Source organism: Nothobranchius furzeri, chromosome 13 (genome assembly GCF_043380555.1).
Source record: "Nothobranchius furzeri strain GRZ-AD chromosome 13, NfurGRZ-RIMD1, whole genome shotgun sequence".
Classification (NCBI taxonomy): domain Eukaryota; kingdom Metazoa; phylum Chordata; class Actinopteri; order Cyprinodontiformes; family Nothobranchiidae; genus Nothobranchius; species Nothobranchius furzeri.
In genome coordinates this window covers 41,704,513-41,730,701 of record NC_091753.1, presented here as the reverse complement: position 1 = coordinate 41,730,701, position 26,189 = coordinate 41,704,513, and the positions used below count along the sequence as shown (strand labels likewise).

Sequence of the window (26,189 nt, the reverse complement as noted above, 5' to 3'; positions counted from 1 at the left end):
AATGGGATCGAATGCTCTGGCGCACCCTTGGCCCAATGTTCTCCTCTACGGTTTATCCTCCAGTAGAACTGATTCCGGCGGTACTGAAGAGAGTGCACAGGTTGAGCCTGTCACTGATTTTGGTGGCCTCTCAGTGGCTCACTAAGTCTCAGTACCCAGAGGTCATCAATCTGATGATAGCCCCCCCCCCAATCCGGGTAAATAAAATAAATATATCTACATTGGATTGTTTTACCACTTATATATTTTTTCATCACCATTTACCCATATCTCTTGCTATCTTTGATATTTTGTTATGCCATCCAGTGTTTTCTCTGTGGGGGCACTGCACCTCTGGAGCAGCCTTGGTGATCGCCGTCCGGGCAAATAGATGTGATTTCTTCAGTGATTTCTTCTTACAGTTACCAAGGAGAAGTACTAAACCAATGCATGCAGTGGTTGCAGCATGCGCACATCTGATAATTAGTATCTGGTGTTCCTATACAAAACTGTTGGGAAAAAAAAGAGATGTACCTTCTGTCTTTTCACAAAAGATAAGCCTTAAAAATTTGAGTGACACCATCTGAAACCAATACTTAACGTACTAGCTTTAGCTGCCTCTGGTCACTTTCCACCTTCTGCTTAATTTTTGTTTTCCCCAAACATGGTTACAACACACCATGCTCTAGTTTTGGCTCTTAATCTCTAAAAAACAGCAGACGATTGAGGTGCCACTGTCACCTACCACTTTTATTGTTTTATTGAAGACACGCTCGCTACGATTTTGTATTTCAGCAGGTGCAATTTACCAGCCAAAGAAAAGTCTGTTCTATTTATTTTTTTGGCCGTCATTAGTTGTAGCGTCACTTTACGGCCACTAGAGGGCGACAGTTGTCCAGCGGAAGTTCGCATTAAACGAAGCGTCAAAGGTAGTTGATTTGAACTTACCTGTATTTTAACATGTTAAGCTGTAACGGCTCCGTCGATGGACTGAAGACGTCTTTTTAAATTTGTTTTTCAATGACTTTGACAAAAGCAGGGTTTTAGCTGATAAGCTTATATACGGAAGAGTGATGGAGCCCCCAGGTTGTTTTCAGGTATGTGTTGGATTTTCTTTTTTTCTTTTAGTTTATGTAGTTCAGGAAAGATGACGCTGTCGAACTTTTATTTTGAAGTCCATCAGGACAGGACAGGAAGTTGAGTCAGATATTGTGAATGGTTTTTAAACAAAAAAAATGAGAAAGTAGCTTTCAATTTACAACTTATTTTCGAGGTGGCTGTCAGATAATTACATATTCTCGCCCGAAAGGTGGAATCGAGCCACTCTGCCGCTAAGCAGCTACGGGTTTGAAGCCCGCACCCCGGACCACCGAGGCTCATCCGGGCAATTGGCGCTATTTCGCCAGTCATATATATAGAACATAAAAGACACAGATGTTTCACTTACGGTTTAACATTTAGTATGTTTCAACTACAGACCATTCGAACAAACATAAACCGCATGCTGTACATATAAAGTTGCTTGTTGAATGAATAACTGCAAAAAAGAGAAAAATGTTTAGGTGATTTCCGTAAATTACGAAATTGTCGCATTTTATTGGCTGCCTGAAAACACGGGGGTGGAGCCTCAACTCGTCATGAAACGTGAGATGATAGGCCTTTTCAGTTGCCTAGTGAACTAGACCAAATTCTTGCCTTACAATAATCTATTTATTTATTCTGGCTTGGCAGGCCAACTTTTCAAAAATTTACAAACACAAATGGAATAGCTTTTTTTCACTCATACAGTTGTTTATGTTCACATGTTGAGTTGTCTTCCTTCCTTTGGTTTCACAGGTACATAATCAATCTAGACAGCATAATTACAGGAACTGAAAACCGCCCCCATTTTTTAGCTCATGACAAAATGTTTCCTAGATGGTAAATTTGCACTTAAATGGTTTTAGTTTTTACATTTGATTGAGATATGAGAAATGACAAAATAGCATATTTATGGAAACAAAATGTGTGTAGAATAAGTTGCAACAAATAACATTACTTCCACTCATGTATTTTAGAGAGTTAATGACTTTAAAATCAATTGCTAAATGAAACCTTTACAACACAGAGGAATAGATCATCTCTGAACAAATGTGGATTGAAACTGTGAGTCATAATTTATCATATGAGATGAAATACAACATGTTTAATCATTTATTTTATTCAAGACCAGACACGTAGAGCTTCACGGTACAAATTTTCATATGAAAATGATGCAAACTTTGGACATTGTAGCTTCTGTTGATGTCACAAAAATAATATATGATTCACATCGCTGACCCACGCTCCTCCTCACATTAGAGCTGAAAACAAGACATAAGGATCATTCAGAGGAACATGTTCTCGATGACCAGATTCTGAGGCTCGTCCCTTGTTTCCACAGCTGAAGGTCTCAGCAAACTCCATGTCTCCTCTAGAAGAGAGCAGCACATATGTGCAGCACAGGCCCTCCTACAGGCAAGGCTGCAGGTTGGGAGAGGAGGGGGCGGGCAGGTGTTCCTTTTGGGGTTGCCCTCGCTGCATGAAGGTGGCCCAGAGGTAGTAAACTCTGGCTGAATGGTGCAACAGCTCACACCTACGTTCTGCAGCACCTTGGTGATACCTGACATCAGATCAGCAAACCTGGGAATGTGAAATTATTAAGTGTTAGTAAAAACAATAAAGTTTGTTTCCTTTTCTATCACCTAAAGTAACAAAAATAAATAAATAAACAAAATTCTGGACCCTGCTGTGGATCCCCTGCATAATTAAGGGGTTTGAGATGATTCACATAATTCAAATTATAATAAAAAAAAATACATAATAGCACATTTTAACCCCTTAACATTCTGGCGTTATTTTAATTTACTACCCTGTTGAGGCATTAGAGGATAAAAACATCCATTAGTAAAAGTGGCTGTAACAATAAACCAATAATCCTTTTGTTAAACAACTTCTGCCTTGTTCAAACCTAAAATTCAGTCTTTTGATGATTTTACCCCTTAAAATGCTACTTTGATTACTCCATTTCATTGATGTGATTTATTTAAAAAATACACAAAAATGAGTTACTTCTGCCTGGGGCAGTTTTTACAAATCAGTATTAATCAAGAAGCAGCTAAAATGCTGAACTGTTTGTTTTTGCACAGCAACAGATTTAGTGTTCAACCCTCTTGAGTCACTTCAGGGTAAAAACATCCCATTGACTTGAATTCAAACCACAGTTTTTGATCCTGTAGCCTCTGGAAAAAAAAATCATTCTGTGATGTTAGAGTTTCATTTCTGAGAAACGTAGTCAAATTCACAACCAAAATCAGTCATTTCTCCATTATTGGTCCAGATGAGAAACTCTGGATGTTTCTTTGGATGTTCAATAGTTTTATTAATCTCAGATGGTCAACATAAAGTCTATTATTTTATTAGTTTTTTCCAAATAAGATCAGTTCCTGCTTCAAAAAGCTAAACTCCACCTGTGCACTGGAAGCCCAGCGTAGCAGTGCACATGGACTGAGGCCACCACCAGGGACTCCGTTAGCTGCCAGATGTGGAGGTCGTGCACGTTTTGAACTCCAGGCACATCTACGATCCTCCTCCTGAGGTCAGACACAGACACGTGTGGAGGTGAGGCCTGGAGCAGCAGCAGTCCTAATCTGTACACCTGCAGAAATCAGTCAGAATTATCAGCACAGGCGTGTTTTCAGTTGAGTAATTAAAGCATGTGACGTCATGTACGACCTGTGGAGCTGCTGCAGCTATCAGTGAGACCACAGCCAACAGAGACAGACCTGGATCCAGATAGACCAGGATGCTGCTGGCTGCAGAGCAGTGCAGGAACTGAGAGGCGATGAACAGCGTCACCAGGCTGTTGATCAAAGCCAGGACAGAAGTAAAAAGTCCCCGAATGACAAAGACAAAAGACAGCAGGCAGAGTGTCCTGCAGCTGTTTCGTACAGACGTTTCAGGGAGAGGAGATGACCTGCAGACTGAACTGGTATTTGGATCATCTGAAAGTGGAGAAAACAGAACAGCCAGGTGTCTAAATCACGCTGTCCGTGATATGAGGATTTTAAACAATTAAAAACTCTAATACCAGGGTGTCCATCACAGCAGGAGGTGTTAGAATGGCTCGCACTGAGGATTTCTTGTTTTTGCTGATTTTTACAGTTGATATCAGGAATGCTGGATGTCCCTGGATTACAGAGGACAAGTGGCACGCTGTGGAGGGAGTCGTGAGCAGCAGGAATGTTTGACTGGACGACAGTTTGGGCCTCCCCTTGGCCTTGTGAGGCTCCTCCTGCCTGTCCTGTCGAAGTCAAAGAGAAGAATGAAAAACAAAACTGTCTTACAGCTGAACACACACACGCACGCACATTCACACATGCGTGATCTGCTTTTGAAGCTTTCTATCACATACAAGAATGCGCTCATAATTTTAAGCTTTTACTTTGAAACTCTATTGAGTCTTATAACTGTTAAAAAATAGTTGGAAGTTTCTAATGAAATCAGAAATTTCTTGTATCCAATGCATTTTCATTCGACTGACAAAGCAAAGATTAAACTAATTTATTATCATTTTGCATACTGTAACTTCTATTATTTGTTACCTTTGGGGCTCATTCGCAGGTGAGATCCAGCCTCTGCCTGGTCGAAGCTCTCTGCCCACCTCCCATCCCGCAGCTGATCCCAGTTCAGGACAAACGGCAGCACCTTACAGAGCAGACCGGCCACTCCCACCGCCACAGGCAGCAGGGGTAGCTGCACTGGGTGGGGGTCCAGTATCTGACTGATGATTTCCAAGAAGTAAGAAATGCAGAGAGAGGTCAGGAGGAGCGCTGAAATGAAAACACCCAAAGCCTGCATCCTGCTGCCGGGAAAGGACAGACTGCAGCTTGGAGCTGTGGGTGAGGTTGTTGTAGAGGAGAAAAGTGTAGAGGCTTCATGGACAGAATGTTTAACATCTGAAGCTGATGCAGGCTGCTCCCCTAAAGAGGAAGCAGCATGTGAAGGAGATGCAGGAGGTTTGATGAGGTCTGCGGTCGGAGGCCGAGGGAGCACCATGTGCACCAGGATGAAAAGTGTGTGGAAGGCATCTACCATGGTGATGAGGGACTTGCACAGCTGGCTGGTGGTGATCTGAGCCAGCAGCAGCAGTGTGATCACTCCTAGCATGCACCACTGTGACCGGGTCATATCTGTAACTGTGAACATAGTCAGGAAAAATAAAAAAACAAGATGCAATTGGCCCTAACCAGCACTGGTTTAATTAACTGGTTCTTGTTTCTTTATATTTCAGAGACCATCTGCAGCAAACAAACTAATCCTGGAAGTCCTTCAGACAATCATCTACTGTGTCAAGTCCTCAGCTAATAATTTGTTAGGAATCACCCTGGAAAACTAATCTTTTCCTACTGGCTGCTGGTGAAAAAAATCATTTAAAAGGATTCTTGTTGGCACAACACTGGTTCGTCCCTGGAGCTTTTGTGCATGAATCAATCAGCTATGGGTCGAACGGTTTAATAAACAAAACAAACAAAAACAGAATTTTTTTGAAAATAAACAGATAAATGACTGAGAAAGAGATTAAAAGCTGCAAATATCCAAAGATAAACTGTGAAAGAGTGTCAGAAAATCCTCAATGGCTATTGGTCAAAACCATGTTAAAAGATCACAGGAGAAGCCTTGGAAGCAAAAAGTCAAATTTTAGTATGAAACATAACTTTTGAGTGATCTCACCACTCGTGTGTGATCCTTCTTTTGATCCAAAAAGGTTAAATATTAAAGTAAAAATAGCCAAAGGCGCTGGTTTTAGAGGAAACCAGCTTGTGAAAAAATCTCTGTCCCTCAACCATGATTTGGTTTCTCTAAAAAGTTTGTCAGCTTTGGGTAACAAATAGTTCGTTGGAATTATTTCCTACGTTAATGATTTTTCACTTTAACTACTTTGATCTCATCTGAACCTAAAAGAACCCGTTCTCTTTGGCGATCATCTGACTGGATTAAAACTTCTCCGACCACTTCCCAAAACACATTTGACTTTAATCCTCCAGCAGCCTCTGCCGCCGTAGTAAAACAAATCAAATAAAAACAAAAGTGAAGCAAAAAGTGCTTTCAGTTTTTAAGACACATTTTATTATAATTCTATCTGGCTGTATGAGTCAACCTGCTTGAGGTAAAGAAGTAACATTTAGTTTACCCAGAAGATGATCTTCAGCCGCAACCAGAGGAAAGCTGGAGTCTGGGATGTGATCCGTGCAACAATACTATAAAAACAAAACTCTCGTTACTCCCATCACTCTCTCACTGCTCCTCCATCCTCGGCTCTAATCGCAGTCATGTGAGCAGGAGAGGAGGTGGGTGCTGTCATCATTTACACACACACACACACACACACACACACACACCCCCACACACACACACACACACACACACACACACACACACACACACACACACACACACACACACACACACACACACACACCGCACCCATTTTTCACACATTCTGCTGTTTGCACATTAAATCCCCATTGTGTTGGCAGGATTACACACTAGCCAGATTACGGTTCCGAAAACACCTCACAGGTGTATTCACAACTTCCTGTCTGCACAACCAAAACACAGAAATAAGTGTTTGACCTTTGAGTGAGATAGCACTGATGCAAACTGTCACAGTGAGGTCAGAGAGGTTTATTCAATGTTGCAAGCTTTTTCTTACTTAATTTACAAAAGAATGTGGATCATTTGATGTCAGAGAGCAGAACAAAGCTTAAATTTGCCTCAAGCTGCAAAACAGAACAGTGGAAAAGAAAGTCCAAAGTTTGGCCTGCAAATGGTATGGAAACAGAGCCTAAAAGCATGCATGGTAATATCAGAAATATGTGCCAATTATTATAATTAGTAAGTAAAGTAAGTAAGCACATTTTATTTGTTATGAAATCTAATCAAATGATGAAACAATGCAGATCTAAACCTAATTCCAAAACTCTGGTCACACCCTTCATCATCTCATCAAAATAATCATGTTAACAATAGGACGCAATGACACCAACAACTCCATGGGAGGGTAGGGGTATTCATAGGTAGTTTCAGCTCATTAAGCAACAAAAAAAACCCACTAGTTTATAAACCTGACCTTTTCATATTCCCGTAAGAATTGACAAAGCTCCTCAGATGAGATGCGAAACTTCAAGAAACCAAAGAAGTCCAGTTGCCTTAATCTGAACTCTTTTGGATTACCATTTCCTGCATAGCGGAGAACCTTCACCAGCAAAACATGAAACAATTATAACACAGCAAGTGTAAAAGCATCATTAAAAAGGTATGAAAGGCACACCACTCCTTCAATAAAACACAAAAGTAAACATGAAAGTGGCTGCAGAGGCCACGGTACAGATTTAAATCACTGACCACCATGAAAACTGAAAACAAGACTTTTGTTTCCAGTGTTGACATGAAGTTAGGATCTCTTCCTGATGATAGCTCCTTGACCTTAATGATCCCCACCCCTTCCTGATGCCTCTGTCCCATATGTCCTCTTGTCTTTTTTCAGTCCGCTGAGCAGAGAACCAACAGGTCAGACATTAGCTGATACCCCAGATAAATTCCTGCTACTCCACCATTATGCCAGCACATTCCTGAGGCGTGGCCGGACCCAGATCACATCCCTAAACAACCCCCAGGATGAATATTAAATGTTTCATTATTTTTGTTCATGCTGGAATGTTGGCACTTGTTTTATTCTTCACATTTCTGGTCGCCCGTTGCGTCTTTTGGCTTGTCTGCACCTCGTCACCACCAGAGCAGGCTGCAGTCAACAATATCCCAGCTGAGTGGGACGTCTTTTTCAGGACATTTACCATCTTCTTCCTCTGAAGAAAATAAAATAACTCTTTAGCTGTGAACAGTTGATCAGCATGGTTCGAGACAAGCTTCAGGAATTCCTCTGGTCTCGCGAGCCACGAAGCAGAACAGGAAGGGAGGTTTGACCTAAAGCTTCAGATCATAAGAAAAAAACCACAAACCTTTCAAAAATGTGTTTTAATGCAAAAACATCTAAGAAGAAAGGAAGCAATTTGAAATAAATTTAAAAACACAATCAGCCAAGGAGATGATCAGTGCTTCTAGAAAATATGAGCACTACGAGAATCTAAATCCTCTGAAACAAAATATGAAGAAATTAGTTTTTCTGTAAGAAAATAACTCCAAATGATCAGTTCTAATCTCAGTGAAAACAAAGCCCCTGAAGTGTTTATATTTATTGTAAAACATAACCGTTTATAATAACTTGGTCAGAACACTTAATAGTTTTGATACAATGACAAAAAAGCAAACAACCACCCCCCACTTCTCTGGTTTCAGGTTCTTTTAGAGTCCATGTGACATAAAGCTTTATTTTCCACCCCTTTAATTTTTTTAGATGTTCTCGCAGCCCTCTCAGTGTGCCATCACATCTCTGGATTAACTCAGAGGAATTTGTAGCATTTCCCACCCTGTCCTCCACACCCTGGCGCCCGGGGAGGCTCCTATAGCTCCACTCGTGACGACAAGGTTCACCAAGTGCACAGCTTTCATCTTTTCCAGGAGTCAGACTGGGATTCTGAGATTAACAATCAGCTTTGTCCCTGCAAAGTTCACTTTGTTTTGATTGAAATAAATACAATTACTTTATAAATTCTGCTGAAAAACAAAACATCCAACCATTCTTTTCCACTTATCCAGAGTTGGGCCACTGGGGCAGCAGCCTAAGCAGGGAGGTCCAGACCTTCCTCTCCCCAGCCACTTGGGCCAGCTCCTCCGGGAGGATCCCAAGGTATTCCCTGGCCAGCCAAGAGACATTGTCCCTGCAGTATGTCCTGGGTCTTCATTTGGATCTCCTGAATGGATGTGTCCGGAAAACCTCACCAGGGAGGCGTCCAGGAGGCATCCTAACCAGATGCTCGAGCCACCTCAACTGGTTCCTCTCAATGTGGAGGAGCAGAGGGTCTACTCCGAGCCCCTCCTCGATGACTGAGCTTCTCACCCTATCTCTAAGGGAGAGCCCAGCCACCCAGCAGAGAAAACTAATTTTGGCCACTTGTATCCGCAGTCTCGTTCTTTTGGTCACTACCCAAAGCTCGTGACCATAGGTGAGGGTAGGAACGTCGGTCGTCCGGTAAATTGAGAACTTTGCCTTCTGGCTCAGCTACTTTCACCATGACAGACCAGTACAAAGCAGACGCAGCACCAATCCGCCTTTCAATTTTGTGCTTAATCTGTCCCTCACTCGTGAACAAGACCCTGAGATACTTAAACTCTTCCACTTGGGGCAGGACTTCATCCTTGACCTGGAGAACACATTCTACCCTTTTCAGACTCAAGACCATGGTCTCGGATTTAGAGGAGCTGATTCTCATCCCAGCTGCAAACAGCTTCAACACATTCTGATTAAGCCAACAGGACCACATCATCTGCAAAAAATCAGAAAACAGATCCATGGGCCACCAAAACAGATCCCCTCAACACCTTGGCTGCATCTAGAAATCTTGTCCATAAAAGTTATGAGCAGAATTGGAGATAAAGGGCAGCCTTGGCAGAGACCGACTCTCACCGTAAATAAGCTCAACTTACTGCCGGCAATGTGGACCGAGCTCTGACACCTGTCACCTAACAGCCCGTATCAGAGGGCCTGGTACCCAATACTCCCAAAGTACCCCCCAAGGGGTCAAACGCCTTCTCCCAATCTACAAAAAAGAAAACATGTGGTTTGGTTGGGTGAATTCCCACGCACCGTCCAGGACCCCCTAAGGGTATAGAGCTGGTCCAGTGTCCCACGGCCAGGAAGAAAACCCCATTTGTCCTCCTGAATCTGAGGTTCAACAATCCGATGGACCCTCCTCTCCAGGACCCCTGAAAAGAATTTACCAGGGAGGCTCAGGAGTGTGATCCCCTGTAGTTGGAACACATCCTGTGGACCGGCTTTTTAAATAGGAGGACACCCCCCCCCACCCCCCGTCTGCCAATCTAGCAAAACTGCTGATGTCCATGCGATATTGCAGAGCTGCGTCGACCAACACAACCCCACAACATCCAGAGTTTGGTGAGACCAATAATCCACCCTGAGCAATCGGTACAGCTGTTTACAGTCAAAAATCAAGCATGAGTGACAGATGCAGGACAGCGTGTAATCTTCATCCCACACCTGTAACTATTTTAGTTACGGTTGAAAAGGTGGCAGAAATAAAACCCAAAGCCTTACAGAAACACAGAAGACCTTTCTTATTCCAAAGATCCCTCAAGTCTGAATAATCTCACCCACCAGTCATTTATTACATGCATTTATTTGAGAGAAACAAATTTTGCCATACATATCTTTGTGATTACCAGCACATTTCAATTAAGTTAACAAATCATTATTAAAAATTTCTAAAAATTAAAGCATTACAAATGGTGGGGTGGAGCTATGGCGTGGGTGAAGGGGAGCAGTGAGGGGTGGGGGGCGGGGCGCGGCTGAACGCTGCCTGGTTCTGATTTTCAGAGGAAAATAAAAAAGGCAGAGGAACCAGATCTCAGACACATTGTTGGTGTTTATAATTCTGGTGTAATGGAATTCAGCTCAAACTGATCTTGTCTGCACAAAAAAAAGCCATCAGCGCCCCCTTATGGACACTGCTGCACAAAGGCAAAAACAGCAACGACCTCCACATAATTGCAGCTTCTTTGTATTTGATTTCACGACTGCGTCCCAGAACTAAATCATTCCATTAATCCTCCCGTTAAAGATTACCCCAACTCAAAAATGACTAATCTAAATAATTTCTCTATTCTGAATATGAAATATACAACAAAAAGGGGTCAGCTTCAAAAGCAAACCCAGACCAAAAGAAAATTAATTGGGGAAAAATAAAACTGGAAAAAAGCTCAAAGCTGTAGAATAAATACAAAAAAAGTGATGGAATGAGAGGAAAAATGCAACAATGAAAAAGCGAAGGCAACATTGAGGAAAAGGATAAAAAAAATACAAATTAAGGAGGCTCACAGCTGAAACAAGGAGAAGAAATGTGCAGAAATTCTTAAAAACTAGGCCAACCCAACCAAAAGCATTCATCTGACCGTCCTAACTTCTCATACGGCTGATTTTTTAAAGTTATTCAATTTTTTCCGGGGGTGGGGAGAGAGACACATAACAGACTCCAGCTTTTAAAGACTTAACAGTGAAAGGTGGAGGGGGTTCAGCTTCTTTGTGTCAAATCTTGAGGAGCAAAACCGAGCAGAAGACAAGAAAACAAACAGGAAGTGAGTCACTTTGGCAGAGGTCCCATAGAGTTTTAGTTTAGAGAGGAGGAGGGAAACACACTGTTTACATTTAGACAGATGGATTAACATCCTCAGCTTCCTTGGATATAAAAGCCTTTAACATCTCAAGTGTTTAAAGCCAGCAGGTCTTCTCAGCAGGTCCCACTGCTGATACCTCGTGTTCCTTCTCACCAGGTCTCTGACAGTTATGAAAAACTGATTGCAAGTATTCTGCCCAGCAACAACCGAGAGAGAGCAGGTTAAGGGCTGAGAAAAATGTCTTTGGTTAGTGTTTTATCTTCTGGTTTGTTTCGGTCGCACAATCAGTTGTGCATAAATATCCCAGACTGACTAAATGTAGTGACGACTGGGGGATTTGTGTCTTTTCCCCGTGTTTTCCTGTGACTGATGTAGTGTGGATGTAGAAGGGTCCTCGTTGGTCACAGCTGAGCTCCAAAAGATGCGCTTGTCTTGTGTTTTTTTCATGTTTGACACTTTGACTCTAACATCAAGTCACCTGTTGTACGGGGAAATGTGTCGGTAGTCAAGTTGGACAAAAATGACAAAAACATAGTAGAGCGACCAGTGATGTTCAGAGCTGGACAAACCACCTTAGTGCTGTTTTGGCTTGCTGCCCTCGGAGCCTGGAGAAGAAAACCACATAAGATAAACTTACTCTGAAGGTCAAAAAAACACACAAACACACACGTTTTTATGTAAAACTGAGTCCCAGTATTAAAGTCTGAGAAATGTTACTGTTTTTATCATCTTCCCATCATAAAACCACTAAGTTCACTGATAAATTTTTTATTCTTTAAACCTTATAAATCGTTCTTCACTTGTCTTTCTAAATGTTTCTTCGGTCATATGACGCTTCTTAACTCATTTTCTGTCCCTGTATCTGACAAAAGCATTACATTATGCAGTTTGTCGTTAAAAAGGAGGGAAGTTGAGGAGTTAAGAAGAAATTAAAGATCTAAATCACTCCCAACTACGATGCATCTCAAGTAGGGCTGGGCGATATATTGATATAATTTCTAGAAAGAAACAAGATGGCTCAGTATCGTTTATATTGTTAAATATACAACCAGTGTATTTAGAGTTATCAGGCACAGCTACTGCTAGTCACCAAGCGGTCATACATGTGATCTCACATGTATGCTCAATCAGTAAACCTCTGGGTCAATGTTCTGCCCTAATTTGGCTTCATGGTTTTTAATTATTTGGTGACGTTCGTTTGTGTTTTAGCGAGCCTTTTCACCGTGGCAGCTGAGGAGATTTGTTAATCTTGCTTGTGTGAAGAGACGGGTCGAACCCCTTCCCCGTGTAATCAGGAAGCAGCTACGGAGATCTGCTGATTAATCTGCTGATGAATTTAAGTATACGATTTCTCAAGACAGCTTGATGGGAGTTAACTTATAAATATTTTACAGGAGGAAAGACATCGAGATGTATATCGTATATCGGAATTCAGCTAAAAGATTCTGAAATAAGGTTTTGTCCATATCGCCCAGCCCTAATCTCAAGTTATTCCAGTAAAGCCAGAAAACAGCCAAAGTCCAAAGAAAACCTTTGAAAGAACTTCAAAGAGTGTTTGATCTAGAACATTTTAAAAGATGAAAACCAGAATCTGGCTCATTTGAAAGAAAGGAGAGATGATTCTGAAAGAACAAATTGCACTTCCTCGACTATTTTTTTGAGTTGATGTGAACAAAAGTCAGTGGATTTAACAATCTAAATGTTTTTATATCTGAAAAGGCAGACAGGTGTTTACGTCACCAGTTCATGAAGCGTCTCTCCCAGTGTCCATGCTGGCCTCGAGGAGCAGCTCCTCCAGTTCCTGCCCACAACTAGAACTCACTGGAAGAGAAGCAAAACACACATTAATAACGTGGGTTTCTCCTGCTAAAAAACAACCAAACAGCTGCAGAAGCTCAGAGCAGAGGTTAAACTCTCACCGTGCTCCATCACACAGCTGCCGGGTTTTGGGTTTTCATTGTCAAGAAGGTGGAGGGAGAACTCGGGCTTCAGACCGTTGGGCAGAGCTAAACCAACAACCTCGCCCTCCAGAGCGTCAGCAAAACACTCGTCTGCCGAGCTCTCATCAGCTGACTCCTCCTGTTGGACTGGTGAGTCTGGATCAGGATCAGCTTCTGACTTCGAACCCATTTCCTCGTTCTGTGCTGAACCAGGTTTCTCCTTTAGCATCAAACTGACTGGTGCCCCCTGCTGTGATGGAGCAGTCTCTGTTTGGTTTGGTGCAAGCTTCTCTTCTGATGTTTGGTCAGTCTGTTGTTCTAAGTCAGCTGCTAGCGCTGATACTTCGTTCAGTTTCTCTTTACACTCGGAGGGATTTACCGATCTATGGTCTTGCTCCTTTTCTTCTCCTCCCACAGAGGCGGGTTCAGGGCAGGGTCTTTTAGAGTTCTCCTTTACCTCCTCTGTTGGGAGCTGCGCTTCATCCTGCACTGATGAGGAATCACAAGGTAAAGCTGGTGTCTGTGTACGTGGATCTGCAGCTCCTGCTGAATCTAAAGTTCTGGATTGACTAAATGACTTGGTGACGTTTATTTCAGACTCTAATCGTGATGCGGGACTCCCGTCGGTTATTTTACCCTCTGCTGATGGAGCAGGTGCGCTCCTGTTCACATCCTCTGGTATTTGTGGTGTGGATGGAGGTAAAATCTGCTGAGTCGTGGATGTGATTGAGTCTAGAGGCCTCCCTGTGACCTCTTTACCATGACTAAGAGCTGATGCGGGAGCACTTTTCTGAAACTGTAGCTGCTGCTGCTCAGGGGGGCTTTCAACCCGAGTTACCATAAAAATCTTATGACCCCTCCCTGGACTGGAGACGGATATACAGCGCCCAGGAGAAGGAGGTGTCCCAGGAGGAACTGTTGCCTCTGTGACTGTTATCCCAGGTATGACACTGGGTCCTCCTGCAGGTGAAGTGGAGGGGGGTGAGGGTGTACATGAGGCACAGAGGGGGGAATGTGAGGCCACTGCTGAGGCTTGAGGAGCAGTTTGATTTGGGAGAGATGAGGAGTTTGGAGTAGAAGAAATGACCACCTCCCCTTCATCCTCATCCTCAGTGTCGGAGTCTGACTCCTGGTTTGTTGGAGGAACACTCGTCTCAGAACTTTCTTCAGACTGGCTGCTCGACTGCGATTTGTTTTCATCCTCCTGCTCTTTCTCACCCTCTTCTGTCCTTTTAACAGAAGCGGACTCTTCGTCCTCTTCTTCTTTTGTCCCGTCCTCTGTGGCAATTTCAGCCATGGATGTAGACAACCTCATCTTCTGCTCAGTTTCCTCTTTCTCCTTGGCAAAAATAAAATTCCTCTTGCAGCCATTCTGGATCTCAGTCAGCAGGGCGCGCTGCGTCTCAATGAAGCTTTTCACCTGAAACGCAGAAAAATGTAGCTCAGATATAACGTTTCTAAAACCTACAGAGATCTTTTACCAGTTAGGTTAGTTTTTTTTATTTTGGTAATTCCAATAGGATAATCAAAGAATAAACATTTTTTGTTTTAAAGTAATACAAATAGTCTCAGATCAATCTTTTTTCAACTTACAGCTTCCTTCTTGGGCTCTCGGTCTAGGTCGAGGCGCAGCAGAGAGTTGTTGACCTTTAAAGCGAGCGACAGAGCCATCAGGCCACCGGTTTTGATCTCGTTCTCTCGAAGGTCCAAGCGCAGCAGTCGGGGGCTTTCAGCAATGAATTCAGCCACAGCAACAGCGCCTAAGCACAAAAGATTGAGTCAGCAGCTGCAGTAGATGCTCACACACACAAACATCAACCGAACAATGCTTACCTTCACAGGAAAGCTTGGTGGAAGCCAACCCCAACCGGAGCAGAGAGCGGTTGGTTATCAGTCCTTCTTTTAGCTTGAGGACGCCTTCGTTACCGACTGTGTTGTGACCGAGGTTCAGAGTCTCCAGACTCTGGGTGCACGGCTGAAAGACACAAAAATACAGATTCAGCCTTAAACACTGCACACCAAAGTCTTGTCAGCTGATGTTTGTCCAAGCAAACAAGAGAAAGACCCGGTGCCATAATAAAAAACTCAATTGGTCAACATCCAACTGTGCATCTTTAATCAGCTGTCCTGATCCTAGATAATCTTACAGCAATTTGCTGGTATTCAAATTGAATTATATAATTTAGGGTCAAATCTTAGGTGTGAAAAAAAGCTAAGTATGCATGTTTACATATCTGTGAAACTGCTACCAGGGTTACTAATACTAATGTACCAGAACAACGCGTTTACTCTGTAAAAACAGGAAAGATTTATGTTTAGGGAAACTAAAGATGTAAAAAAAGAGAAGAGTCTGGCTGCAAACACCGAGATAATGAATGGAGTTTCTGCGAAAACAGCTGAAAGGATAAGATAATGAAAGCAAAACAAAAACACAACAGCTCATCGGTAGAATAAACTGCTGTGGAAACATTTTAGTCTAAAACGTGGGCACAGATGCGACGAGAACAGCAAAAACAGTCAGGCGCGTTAACGATAATCCCTCATGAAAATGTCAACTCGCATCAAATGTCACAACACTCATTATGGAGCAGATGAATCCCTCATTCACACACCTTTCTCTCCCAGCTGCACATAAAGAAACTGGAGAGTAGTTTCTCTAACAAAACGCATGAGTTTATTCTGATGGTCTTTTTAAATGGAAAAGATTCAAATGTAAATGTTTCTTCATCTACTGATCAATCTGTGTGTGTGTGTGTGTGGTATACCAGTGCAGCAGTGAGGTAGCCCATTCCATTGTGTGTGAGCTGGTTGTTCCATAGCACTAAAGTGACGAGGCCTTTCCTCTGCTCTTTTAGTCCTTCACACAAGTAAGCCAAACCTGAGACAACACACACACACACACACACACACACACACACACACACACACACACACACACACACACACACACACGGTCAATTGTGCATGTCTATAAAACACAAAACCTGAACATCAGCCTGTGTAAGAGTACTACTGCGCTGCTTACCGGAGTCTAGGATGTGGTTATTGCGCACGTCCAGGATCTGAATGTTGTAGTTGAACTTGAGCAGGTTGCCGAGCTGAGCTGAATCCTGAAGGCCGTTGAGCTTGTTGTCAGCAAGGTACAGCTCCCGCAGGTTCATGTTCATCTTCAGGGCCGTAGCTGACCACCAACATAACCCACAGAAGAAAATTAACCTTGTATAAATGTATACAGAAGGATGAAAAGCCTGGATGATGGTGGGAACTGGAGGACAAAAAGGCCTTACCAAGTAACATGAGCGGTCTGCCAGACAGACCAGCGTTCTCCAGGTGGAGGACGGCCAGACTGCCACTGATCCTGAGCGCTCGTGCTACAAAGGGAGCTGAGTGGTCCAGTAGAGGAGTGTTACGGGCATCAAGGTACTGAAGAGAGCTCGTCTGGGGGAGAGGGGACACAGCACAGGTAAGCGTGAGTGGATTTATTGTGCAGGTGCTCAAATGAGTTAGTGTTAAACACACAAATCTGTACTTTTTCACCCATGCAAGATAGTTCTGTTAGGTCCTTTGATTCTGATGTCAATTATTTTTGCCCCAAATAATTTCAAAATAAAAGCATAAACAATTTTCTGGAAAAAAAGTGATATAACAAAATGCATGAATTCTAAAGTCTAAATAAAGACACCAGAGTTTATTTCTAATCCGTTTAATCCAAGACACGCATTTGCCAAAAGATGAGCTGATTAAGATCTATTTGCTCTGCTAAAAAAAGTTGCAGCTCTGTAATGGCAGCCTGTAACACGATCCTCCTGTGTGAGTGAGTGTGTGTGGTGTCTCCAGGCCATCTTTCATTAATCATCTGATGTTGACTGGTTGTAGATGAAGGGACTGTCTCTGTAATGTGGTTTTGCACATTTCTCTGCTTGATTTTATAAAATTTATAATGTTTTTGCATCTTAAAGAGTTTCTTATCTGAAAAATAAACTGGTGAGATTTATGCCTTTCCTCCATCTTAGACTTTCCTTCTGCAGGATGTAGATGTTTGCTAGCATGTATAAAGATGACCTCTGACCTTTCTCATCATGTGTGCAGCGGCCTGCCATCCCCGTGTCCCTATGTGTTTGTTGAAGGAGATGTTGAGGTGTGTCGCTGATTCGTAGTACTCTATCATGTCGAAAAGAGCCGACGCCCCCTGAGAACACAAACACACACACGAAAGAGAACAGAGGCCAAAAAAGCGATTAAAATCCAATAAAACAAATCTCTAAGTTGGCCACAGAGTCAAGACCTTTATGAGACGCTAACAGAAGAAGCTGAGGTTGCCAGGGTAACAGCCCTCAGGAGGGCGGGAGAGAAACACTGAGTTTTCTGAGGGCTTCAGGTGTTTGTAATCTATAAACACACAGATTTTAAAAGAAAACAAGAAAGAGACAACAATGCTAATTTAGTTCCAAGATTATTGTCAAACTAATACAGTGTCTTGCACATTTTTAATTTATAATTAGTTCTGTGAAACTCAAAGCTCAAAATTCAACTCGTCTTAAACCGTTTACTCAAATTATATTTAAAGCAGGTCAAGAAAAAAATCTTAAATTTGCATCTATATTAAAGACAAAATACACAATGAAAATAATATGTACACATACACACGTTTAAACATTAAAAAGGTACTTTTGAAACTATTTTATGTCCAAGTTTAAGGTAGCACTAAATTGTTTCAGATAGACAATTTTTATTTGTTACAACTGAAAAAACATTATTTAGAGTTTGACTCAACATATGTTTTAAATTTTAGTTCAGGACAAAAAAATTATCTGGTTTAAAATACAATTTGATCAATGAGAAGAGATTCTCCTGTGCAGCCAGTTGAAGGATAATCTACTAAAAGTCTTAAAGCGCTTTATTGTGTAACGTCTGCTAACCTCTCCCTGTGTGTGTGTGTGTATTGGGTGGGTAAAGATGAGTCACATTTAGGCCAATAAAAGCCACCCTGTGACTACACTCTCCATGTCTGCTTCTTCACATGCTTTTAAAACGCCTTGTTCCAGATCACCTCCAAGAAGATGCCAAAGCAGCAGATACGAGTCAAATGAAACCATCTACTCCAAACCTCACACCCATTCTAAAGATCAGCTGGTTCTCTCATCAATTTACCGCCTGATTTATCTCCATTTCTCCAATCTCAGCTCTACCGGCAACACTCCTCTCATCATTTCTCTTTTCACAGTCTGGTTTTTTTTAGTTCAAGGCCGGGAGCTCGTTTCCATGACTCATTCAGCAGCTTTATGTACATTTCCGACAAAGTCAATCAAATCGGTAAAAAGAAATATCCTAATGCTGTTTATTTAGATGTTTGCAAAGCTTGTACTTCATAAAACACACACTTGTTTAATGACTCATGAAGAGTATCGTGATTTAATGTTGCCATGATTTTATTTCAGAACTTGATTCACCCCCCCCCCACACACACACACACTTCGAGTCTTCAGAGTAGAAGGAATTTCTACGTCCTTACTTCTATCCAGCTTTAATTTTAAATCTGACTACAGCCGCCACACCTTGTTATTGATACATTTAAAATATGTTTGCTTTTCAGTAAGCTGAAAATTATTATAATAAACTATGTTTAGCACTAAACTTCAAAATAAAATAAGCTTGATGATGTTTTAAAAATCTGGGCCAGTTCAACATGACTCTCAGCTCACTCTAAAGTTCACAGGATCATAACTAAACACAGTTTATGTTTCTATTTGCTGAATGTTGTTATCTGTATAGACTGATTAGTTATTTGTTTGAACAATCATCTCTAAAAGAGAGGAGAAAAACACAGTCACGTGTGCCATGAACATTTTCTTAAGACCCAAGAAAGAGAGCTTCAACAGTCTTGGATAAATAAAGATCTGAAGGACAGTTAAAAACTTTTCACTACACATTAGAAAACACTTCCTGCTCTTGTGCATCACACTGTGTCTTTCATGCAAATATTTACAAAATAAACTGTTTTTAAAACAACTCAATAAAGACAGGAATTTGTGAACCGATGTGACATCTTGTGTAGGAAATGTGCTCCTCAGTGGAGACATCTTGGAGAGCTGCGTACACCAGGTAATAAAATGTGTTCTTGTGTTTTTCAGTATCAACTGAAAGAATTGGCATAAAATGTTATTTGACATTTAAAACAAGCTATAAAATATTTCCTTCATTGCTGAACTGCCTGAACTTTTGCTGAGATGCAAGTCTTACATGCCAAGTCTGGCTTGGCCAAGTATGTTCACAGGCTTTTTCTCAGAATGCACGAAGTATAAACAAAACGGGACAGACTTTTAAGGACATCTTCGGATAACTATGGCTTCAATAAGTCTAGAAAATTATTAAAAAAGATAAACCTACTAGAAGGATTTTTGAAGTCTGACATTAAAGCACAATTCTCTCATCTATAAATGTGTTTGAGTACATTAATTATCATGCAGAAGAATCAAGTTTGTGAGTAAAAAGAAGATGAAAACAATAAGCATTAACTTGTGCTGTCTGTGAGATGCATCAGCTCAGGAGTGACATGTCTAGGGTTCTCACACAGAAACACGATCTATTTGTGCTTGTCCACATCCCAAACATCTCTTAGTGTTTACACAAGCGGACATCTGGGATAATCAGACAAACCATGACAAACACTCCACATCCTGTCAGAGCAGAAAGAGCGGAACAGATGATCACAAGGAGACCGAATGCAAAAAGACACAAATAAAAACATTTAAAGACGACAAAACAAGAAAGGCTCTTTTTTAAAGGTCTTACATCTTCATCCAGGTTTGTCTGCTCCAGGTCGATCACTTTAAACTGGACTCTTTTCAAAATCTCCTCCAGAGACTCGCATGCTTTGTAGTCCAGCTTCTCACCTGAAGATATGCACAGGTCCAGGGTTATTTAACAATGAAGATGCGGTTTGTTGCACATTACAGGAAATAGAAATATCCACAATGCCTTTATGTAACTGCAGTTTGTAGTGAAAAAAAAGACCTCTGTTGGCCCTGCGATTTTACATATTGGGGGTCAAAAAAAATCATCTGGTCATTTCCGGGTCTTAAATTCAAAGTAAAACACACGGATAAGGACCAGCCAATAAGCTAATGAGTTCACCAAAACTACGATACTGCAGATTTAGAGCGAAAGTAGCAACCATCTGCTGATAATCAAACACTTTGATTATTTCATCATAAACAAGTACAAGGACCTATTTAAGACTTCTGTGAGTCTGCTGCTCCTACAACCCTTAGAAGAGAGACAATTCCCAAAAACAAATTCCCTTAAAGGAAGAGACAACTCCCAAACAATTCAAAGTCCATCTTTCTGCAATAGAAAGTTTTCCTTTGAAAGTACACTCTAGACAGTTTCCAATTTTCTAAGGAGCAAATGTCCTCACAAATTCACCTTGAGGTCAGACTGAATCATGCTAAAAATATATATAAAATAAAGGAGAGGGAGAGAGAAGAGAAACAGATGGGCAATATCTTAGATGGAGTGGGTGATGTCATCTTTTTTTGATGCATCAAACGATGTGGACAAAAACGTTTCAGAGACCTTTTAAAAATGTTCAAAATTAATTTAATTACTGCTTATTAATAACACAGCGATGTAAAAGGCAGAACTGTAAGCTGAGTAAGTGCCTGTGTGCAATAAGCATGGAGTAGGAGTCATGACTGAATAGTGCACCAATAGTGATTACGTGAACATTGCAAACACAATAGCACATCTATATAACAGTGAAATTGAAAGTAATGCAGGTGTTTAAATTTTCTGATTGAAAACTTCAACCTCCTTTGTCATTCTTCTTCCGGCTCTTGGAGAGTATAGACGCTTTTTTCCTCCTCTCCTCCCTATCTTATCCCCAAGGCTCTATGTCTGTCTTTGGGTGTACAGAGCTTCTACACTTTTTCTGGAAACAGGAAATTATTAAAAATGGACCTGGTCAGTTGGTCACTCAACGCGATTGACAAAATTTTCTCAACGATGAGAACGGGAGAAGGGGCTCCCGGGTGCCCCTCTGGGACAGATCCAGTTGGGCACATCATGGACTCCTGGAAACAGTGGAACCTGATTTGCCTATCTCAGCTGTCTGTAGAGGATTCTGAAGACGTCTGGATATTCGTGGTGTTGGTGTCAGGTTTCCTGCTCTTTGGCCTTGGAGGTTACCTGACTTACCGGAAAATTAACGAGCTGCCGAGCAATATTGGCTCACTCCCAGAGCTCAGAGATGGATTGCACCGCGCTGTGAATTCACAAACTCATAATTGTCGAGATGAGTCGTAAGCTTGGAACTTTGGCTGAGACTCATGCGTTGGCACAAAAGATGGATGAGATCAAGGAGCGAGTGGACGTATCAGCAGGGATTGGGATAGATTAATCTATGCCATTATTGGATTTTGAGAGGTTGAGGACCAGCAGAACTCCAAGACAGAGAAGAAATTATCTCTGTCTGGCCCCAAAACAATTTCTTATCTGAATCTGGTGCCCTTGAGCCTGTGCGGCTGAAACGAATACCCCCCCTCAGAAGAAATGTGGAATGCTGCCATCGCCATGGCAAATCTGTCTCCCTATCCCGGCCTGGGTGGGACCGCGAGCTGTGAAGGCTGCTGAATCGTTCCAGGAGTCACTGTGCTCTGTAAACCCAACGACCTCCCACCCCTTTCCAGACGGAGGTGAAGAGCGCTGCTTATCGAGGGCTGCTGCTCCTGATGTGTGGAGAGTCCCAAAACCCTACCACCCCACCTAGTGGACACTTACGTTGTGTAATGTCTGAAGTTTGTTGCATTTCTGTCTGAGGTGTTTTCTTTGCATAGCAAAGCTGCCCTCCCTGTGGAAGGTAACTCTGAAAAGCCTTTTTTCCCCTCCACCTGACCCAATCCTCATGTAACCCCTCTGTTCTCTATTAAGGTAGCGTGACCCGGGTTGCGAATGACCACAGTCACCAATTGTTGTCATGTGTCTTTGCCTATGTATGTATGTCTGATCTCAGAATTGTGTGTACTGAAACCCTAATTTCCGTCTGGGATTAATAAAGTATCTTTGAATTTGAAATACTGAGGTGAGAAGAGTCATCCCACCAAAAACACGTTGGCCTCAAAATACTGAAGCAACATTGCAAAAAGAGGGTCAGAATTTCTCTCTAAAAGAAAAGGATAAGATACTACAGTAGAATTAGTTACTGCTTTTTAATGTTATTGAAAGTTTTATAGGTTTAGCATTTCACACTTAGATTCTACTATTTAGCCTGTTTTTGGTGAATAAATAATGAGAAACCCATCTTGTTTTGCTTTTATTGGAGGCTGCAGCTACCTGATTTACAGACCTGTCAATCATTTGCTTTTGTACATTCTTACGTGTGAAACCTTAGTTCTGAACAAGTGTGTGCTGCAGATTTATGGTGAGTGTGACTATAACAATGAACATTATGTGGGACATTTTGGTGTTTCATCTGCTTACCTTTTAGATCTAAGCATTCATTACGCTGTGTCAGGTCCTTCAGTTCCTACAAAAACAAAAAAGAAAGAGCATCACTGAGTTCACTTCAGCCTCTTTCATAAAATAATGCTGCCAGTTTGCTGCAAAGCTGAACCAGCATCAGGGAGCCTTTGGTCATTCATAAGTGGTCAGACTGTGGTGTGAACACAAATGATTACACAATGACGATAAAAAGGGGGTATGACACCAGTGTCTGCGCTGTAACTGAGTTCCTGTTAGCTTGGGCATAACTTGCATTTTATTGGGATTGAAGCTGCACTTTAAGTTCATTTCACAAGGCGCTCCAGAAGGTGACTGTTGCTCATTTTCCCTGTGAACTGTCTGGTGATCTGAGCTTCAGCTCAAATGGAGAGAAGCTCAGAAAGATCTGCATCGTTCCAGTTTACCATCTCAGCTGATTCTGTTTGCAAAAGCAAAACTTAAGCTGCTGCTGGAGCCCCATCGATAGGAACTTCAAAAGTGGCAGTATGTCAGGCCATGTGTCTTTCTACTTAACCAGTACAGGTGGGACGGCTGACAAACTGCTAATGAGCCAAGAGGTTGTAAGAATTTAATTTATAACTATTTAATGAACCATAAGACATGAGATTCCATAGTAAATATGAAATCAATCTTATGGATCTTTGCGTACTTTTAACCAGAAGATTGGAACTTTTTATTGCATGGATTATGTAACAACTAGGGATGAGCCGGATAAAGCATTTTTGACGAATACGAGCATGAAACGAGTAAACCTCGTAAATATCTGTAATCGTGCTGAAGGAAAATCCTCATTGGGTAACTGACTGTCTTCACGCTCTATGATTGGCCAGTCACATAGAGCACCTGCCCCTCCCTACACACAAAACTCTCTAGCCGGCCGGGAGCGCAGTCCGTCCGGCTCATCCACACACACACATAGACAGTAATGGATCTCGCTGTGATTGCTTCACTGTTGCTCACGTTTCTTGAGTTTTCCCCTAGGTTTTCTTCAGCTCGCCTCTTTTTCGGTTGAATATTTAAAGTTACTTTTTTCGTAACTTACATGGTGCATTTGACAAGACAGAGCTGACGTGCTGCATCAGTCACTCACTACCTCCGCTCCGGTCGGGTTTTTAATTTTTTTTAACTCCCTCTCTCTCCCTCTCTATCTCTCTCAGACACACACACCTTAATCAACATTGTTTTGTTTAACTTTGTGTGGGGCAAAATGCCAAGAACATTAAGAAAAAAAATCAATTTAATCAAATAAAAATAAAAATATATACATAAAGTTGTGTCTGGTTCTAGCATTTCATATTTCCTAGTTCCTACTGCATGAGTTCAGATGCATTAATTCATGCACTTAAATATTAATGTTCTGATTTTGCTGAAAAACTTGTTCTGTAAAAGTTCCTTTACTATTGTGATCAAAAAATTTAATCTCAATTCAGAGGCTGCTCTGTAAAGTTTTCAAATAAACAATACACATAGCAACTTCTGATCAAACCATATCAATTTCAGACTTAAAATAATATATTGACATAAACCACACCCACTTCCAGTTAAATCACACCCACTTCCAGGTTGTGTCACGCCCATTCCGAGTACAGATACAGATAATTTAGTTGGTTGAACAGATACAGATACAGATAGTGGTGTAGTCGCTCATCCCTAGTAACAACTTCGTATTAACTCAGAGACAAAAGAGTCAAGTTTTAAAAGTTTAAAGATTTATTACTAAACAAATTAAAATTAGACCAACTTTAAACACTAAATGTATGGTGTAACTAAGGTGAAGTGAGACGGAGAATGGTGTAATGTGGAATGTTGTTCAGAACCAGCAAATCCAGAGAAACGATTAGTTCTGATGGGAGTGAAGGTGATGTCTTCGCGCTAAGCTTTGATTTGGAGATTCATAACACACATTGAGACGCCATTCTGTCGGTCTACGTACCCTTGGCGGAAGTCCCCGTCTAGATCAGGAGGTGTAGAGGTCCAGCTTGGACCTTTCTGGAGCCGAAGCCTGTAGAACAGCCGCGGCCGCCGACCAGTCCAGTCTTTGAGATACTTCCGGGTCACGACAGTTTATTGGCATCTAGCAAGACCCAAAAAGGGGTCGTGATGGTTCATCTTTTATTCTGAAAGGAACCGTTGCAGCAGTTGGAACAGCAACAGATTTTATCCAGCTTGTCGTTGGTTCTTTCGGCTGAAGAGGAAAGTTACGGATTGGCCACTCGGACAACTTCTCTAGGAGCTTTGAACTGGCGTTAAAGATGACGTGGGCATAGTTTTATAATTTGGATGTTTTGATTTACGGTCAAATGAAAAGAGGACAGATTTACTAAGCACCACCAAAACCACGCCTCCGTCAGATCTGGAAGATTCTGATTGGATCAGTAAAAGCAATGTGTAATGTGGCTTAGCCTTACGTGTGATCAGTCTCTTGTGGAAACATTTAAAGTTATATTACTTATTATATTCTATAGGAATATATAATATCAAGTAATTAATATTTTCATTTCACAAATTGTTTCACATTTTATTATTGACTAACACTTTATTTTTAATAAGCTAATTCTTTGTTTTATTAAAAAAGAAAGAGTCCTTTGTCTTCATTCTTCTCTTGGGCTGGAAAGGAAAACAGTTTAGAAGCAAATGCATGAGACCTTGAGGGAATATCTCATGCAGATTAGTTCTTGCTGAGGAGAGGGGGGAAATGACTTTTAGGTGGAAAACAGTCATTTCAATCCGTTACAAGGTTTATTTTTAAAAAAATGAACTCAAAATAAAAAATTATTGGTGGTCTTTGCTATTTAATAATCCCTAAAGAAAAAAGGAGTAAAATAACAATTTCAATGTTGTTTTCTGTGCAGATTTTACCACTAAAGTTAAAGCCCCGTTAATTCATCACACACTGACCCATCCCTGTAGGGAGCGGTGAGCTGCAGCAGTGAACCACCCAATCCAACCCCTTAAAGTGAAGTGTCAAGCAGGGAGGCATTGGGTCCCATTGTTAAAGTTTTTGGTATGACCCGATCGGGATTTGAACCCTGATCTCTCAGTCCCGAGGCAGACACTACCACTAGGTAACTGAGAAGGTAAACGCTTCTTGTGTTTTGCATGAAGGAAATTTTTATGAAGCACTCAAAGCATGAAATTTCTGATTTGCAGAAGCAGCATTGAAGAGGAGTTCAAATAGGAATTTAAATGTTCAGTAAAGTGTAAATTTGACCTAAAACTCTAACTGGAACAAGTAAGAGTTAAACCAAGCTGCAAACCACAAAAATATTGAGAGGAGGCTTTGTGCAAGAAAACATACAAACAAGAAAACTCCCCTACGAGGCACCCCTGGTTTGAGACAGTGGAAAAAACATGTTCACACCTAAGCAAAGCACACCACTACAAACGATTTGCTTTGATGTGTTTTGACTATGCTTCTTTGAACCTGGACATGTGTGACTGCTA

At 41.5% G+C, this 26,189-nt stretch overlaps 2 protein-coding genes and 1 non-coding gene across 3 annotated transcripts in view; all 3 read right to left on the bottom strand.

The window, feature by feature from the left end:
• Positions 1–1,278: 1,278 nt before the first annotated feature.
• Positions 1,279–1,365, bottom strand: trnastop-uca (transfer RNA opal suppressor (anticodon UCA)). The gene has a single exon. It is a non-coding gene; the product is annotated as a tRNA-Sec (tRNA).
• Positions 1,366–2,193: 828 nt separating this feature from the next.
• LOC107380284 (uncharacterized) lies at positions 2,194–7,661 on the bottom strand. Its single transcript, XM_015951451.3, has 7 exons — positions 7,405–7,661; positions 6,191–6,257; positions 4,602–5,195; positions 4,088–4,300; positions 3,733–4,001; positions 3,468–3,655; positions 2,194–2,640 (listed from the first exon to the last, which is right to left on the bottom strand). Exons 1-7 carry the CDS (start codon positions 7,522–7,524, stop codon positions 2,346–2,348), a joined length of 1,746 nt encoding a protein of 581 aa, XP_015806937.3. The 5' UTR covers positions 7,525–7,661; the 3' UTR covers positions 2,194–2,345.
• A 4,022-nt stretch (positions 7,662–11,683) lies between these two features.
• The window catches only part of ppp1r37 (protein phosphatase 1, regulatory subunit 37), a 52,904-nt gene continuing 38,398 nt past the window's right edge, over positions 11,684–26,189 (bottom strand). Inside the window, exons 3-13 of the mRNA XM_015951452.3 lie at positions 22,725–22,770; positions 20,040–20,140; positions 17,317–17,436; positions 16,535–16,685; positions 16,273–16,428; positions 16,013–16,125; positions 15,081–15,222; positions 14,841–15,007; positions 13,227–14,667; positions 13,048–13,128; positions 11,684–11,912 (exon numbers count right to left, since the gene is read on the bottom strand). Coding sequence (XP_015806938.1) covers positions 13,052–13,128; positions 13,227–14,667; positions 14,841–15,007; positions 15,081–15,222; positions 16,013–16,125; positions 16,273–16,428; positions 16,535–16,685; positions 17,317–17,436; positions 20,040–20,140; positions 22,725–22,770 — 2,514 coding nt within the window. The 3' untranslated portion in view covers positions 11,684–11,912; positions 13,048–13,051. The remainder of the gene's footprint in view (positions 11,913–13,047; positions 13,129–13,226; positions 14,668–14,840; positions 15,008–15,080; positions 15,223–16,012; positions 16,126–16,272; positions 16,429–16,534; positions 16,686–17,316; positions 17,437–20,039; positions 20,141–22,724; positions 22,771–26,189) is intronic.

Bases quoted from the DNA above. Each gene is read 5' to 3' on its own strand.
- LOC107380284 (XM_015951451.3), bottom strand. From the start codon at position 7,524: ATGGGACAGAGGCATCAGGAAGGGGTGGGGATCATTAAGGTCAAGGAG. The intron at 3,656-3,732 runs GTCGTACATGAC...TGATTTCTGCAG, and splicing joins TAGCTGCAGCAGCTCCACAG to GTGTACAGATTAGGACTGCT. The intron at 2,641-3,467 runs GTGGAGTTTAGC...TCACATTCCCAG, and splicing joins GCTGGGCTTCCAGTGCACAG to GTTTGCTGATCTGATGTCAG.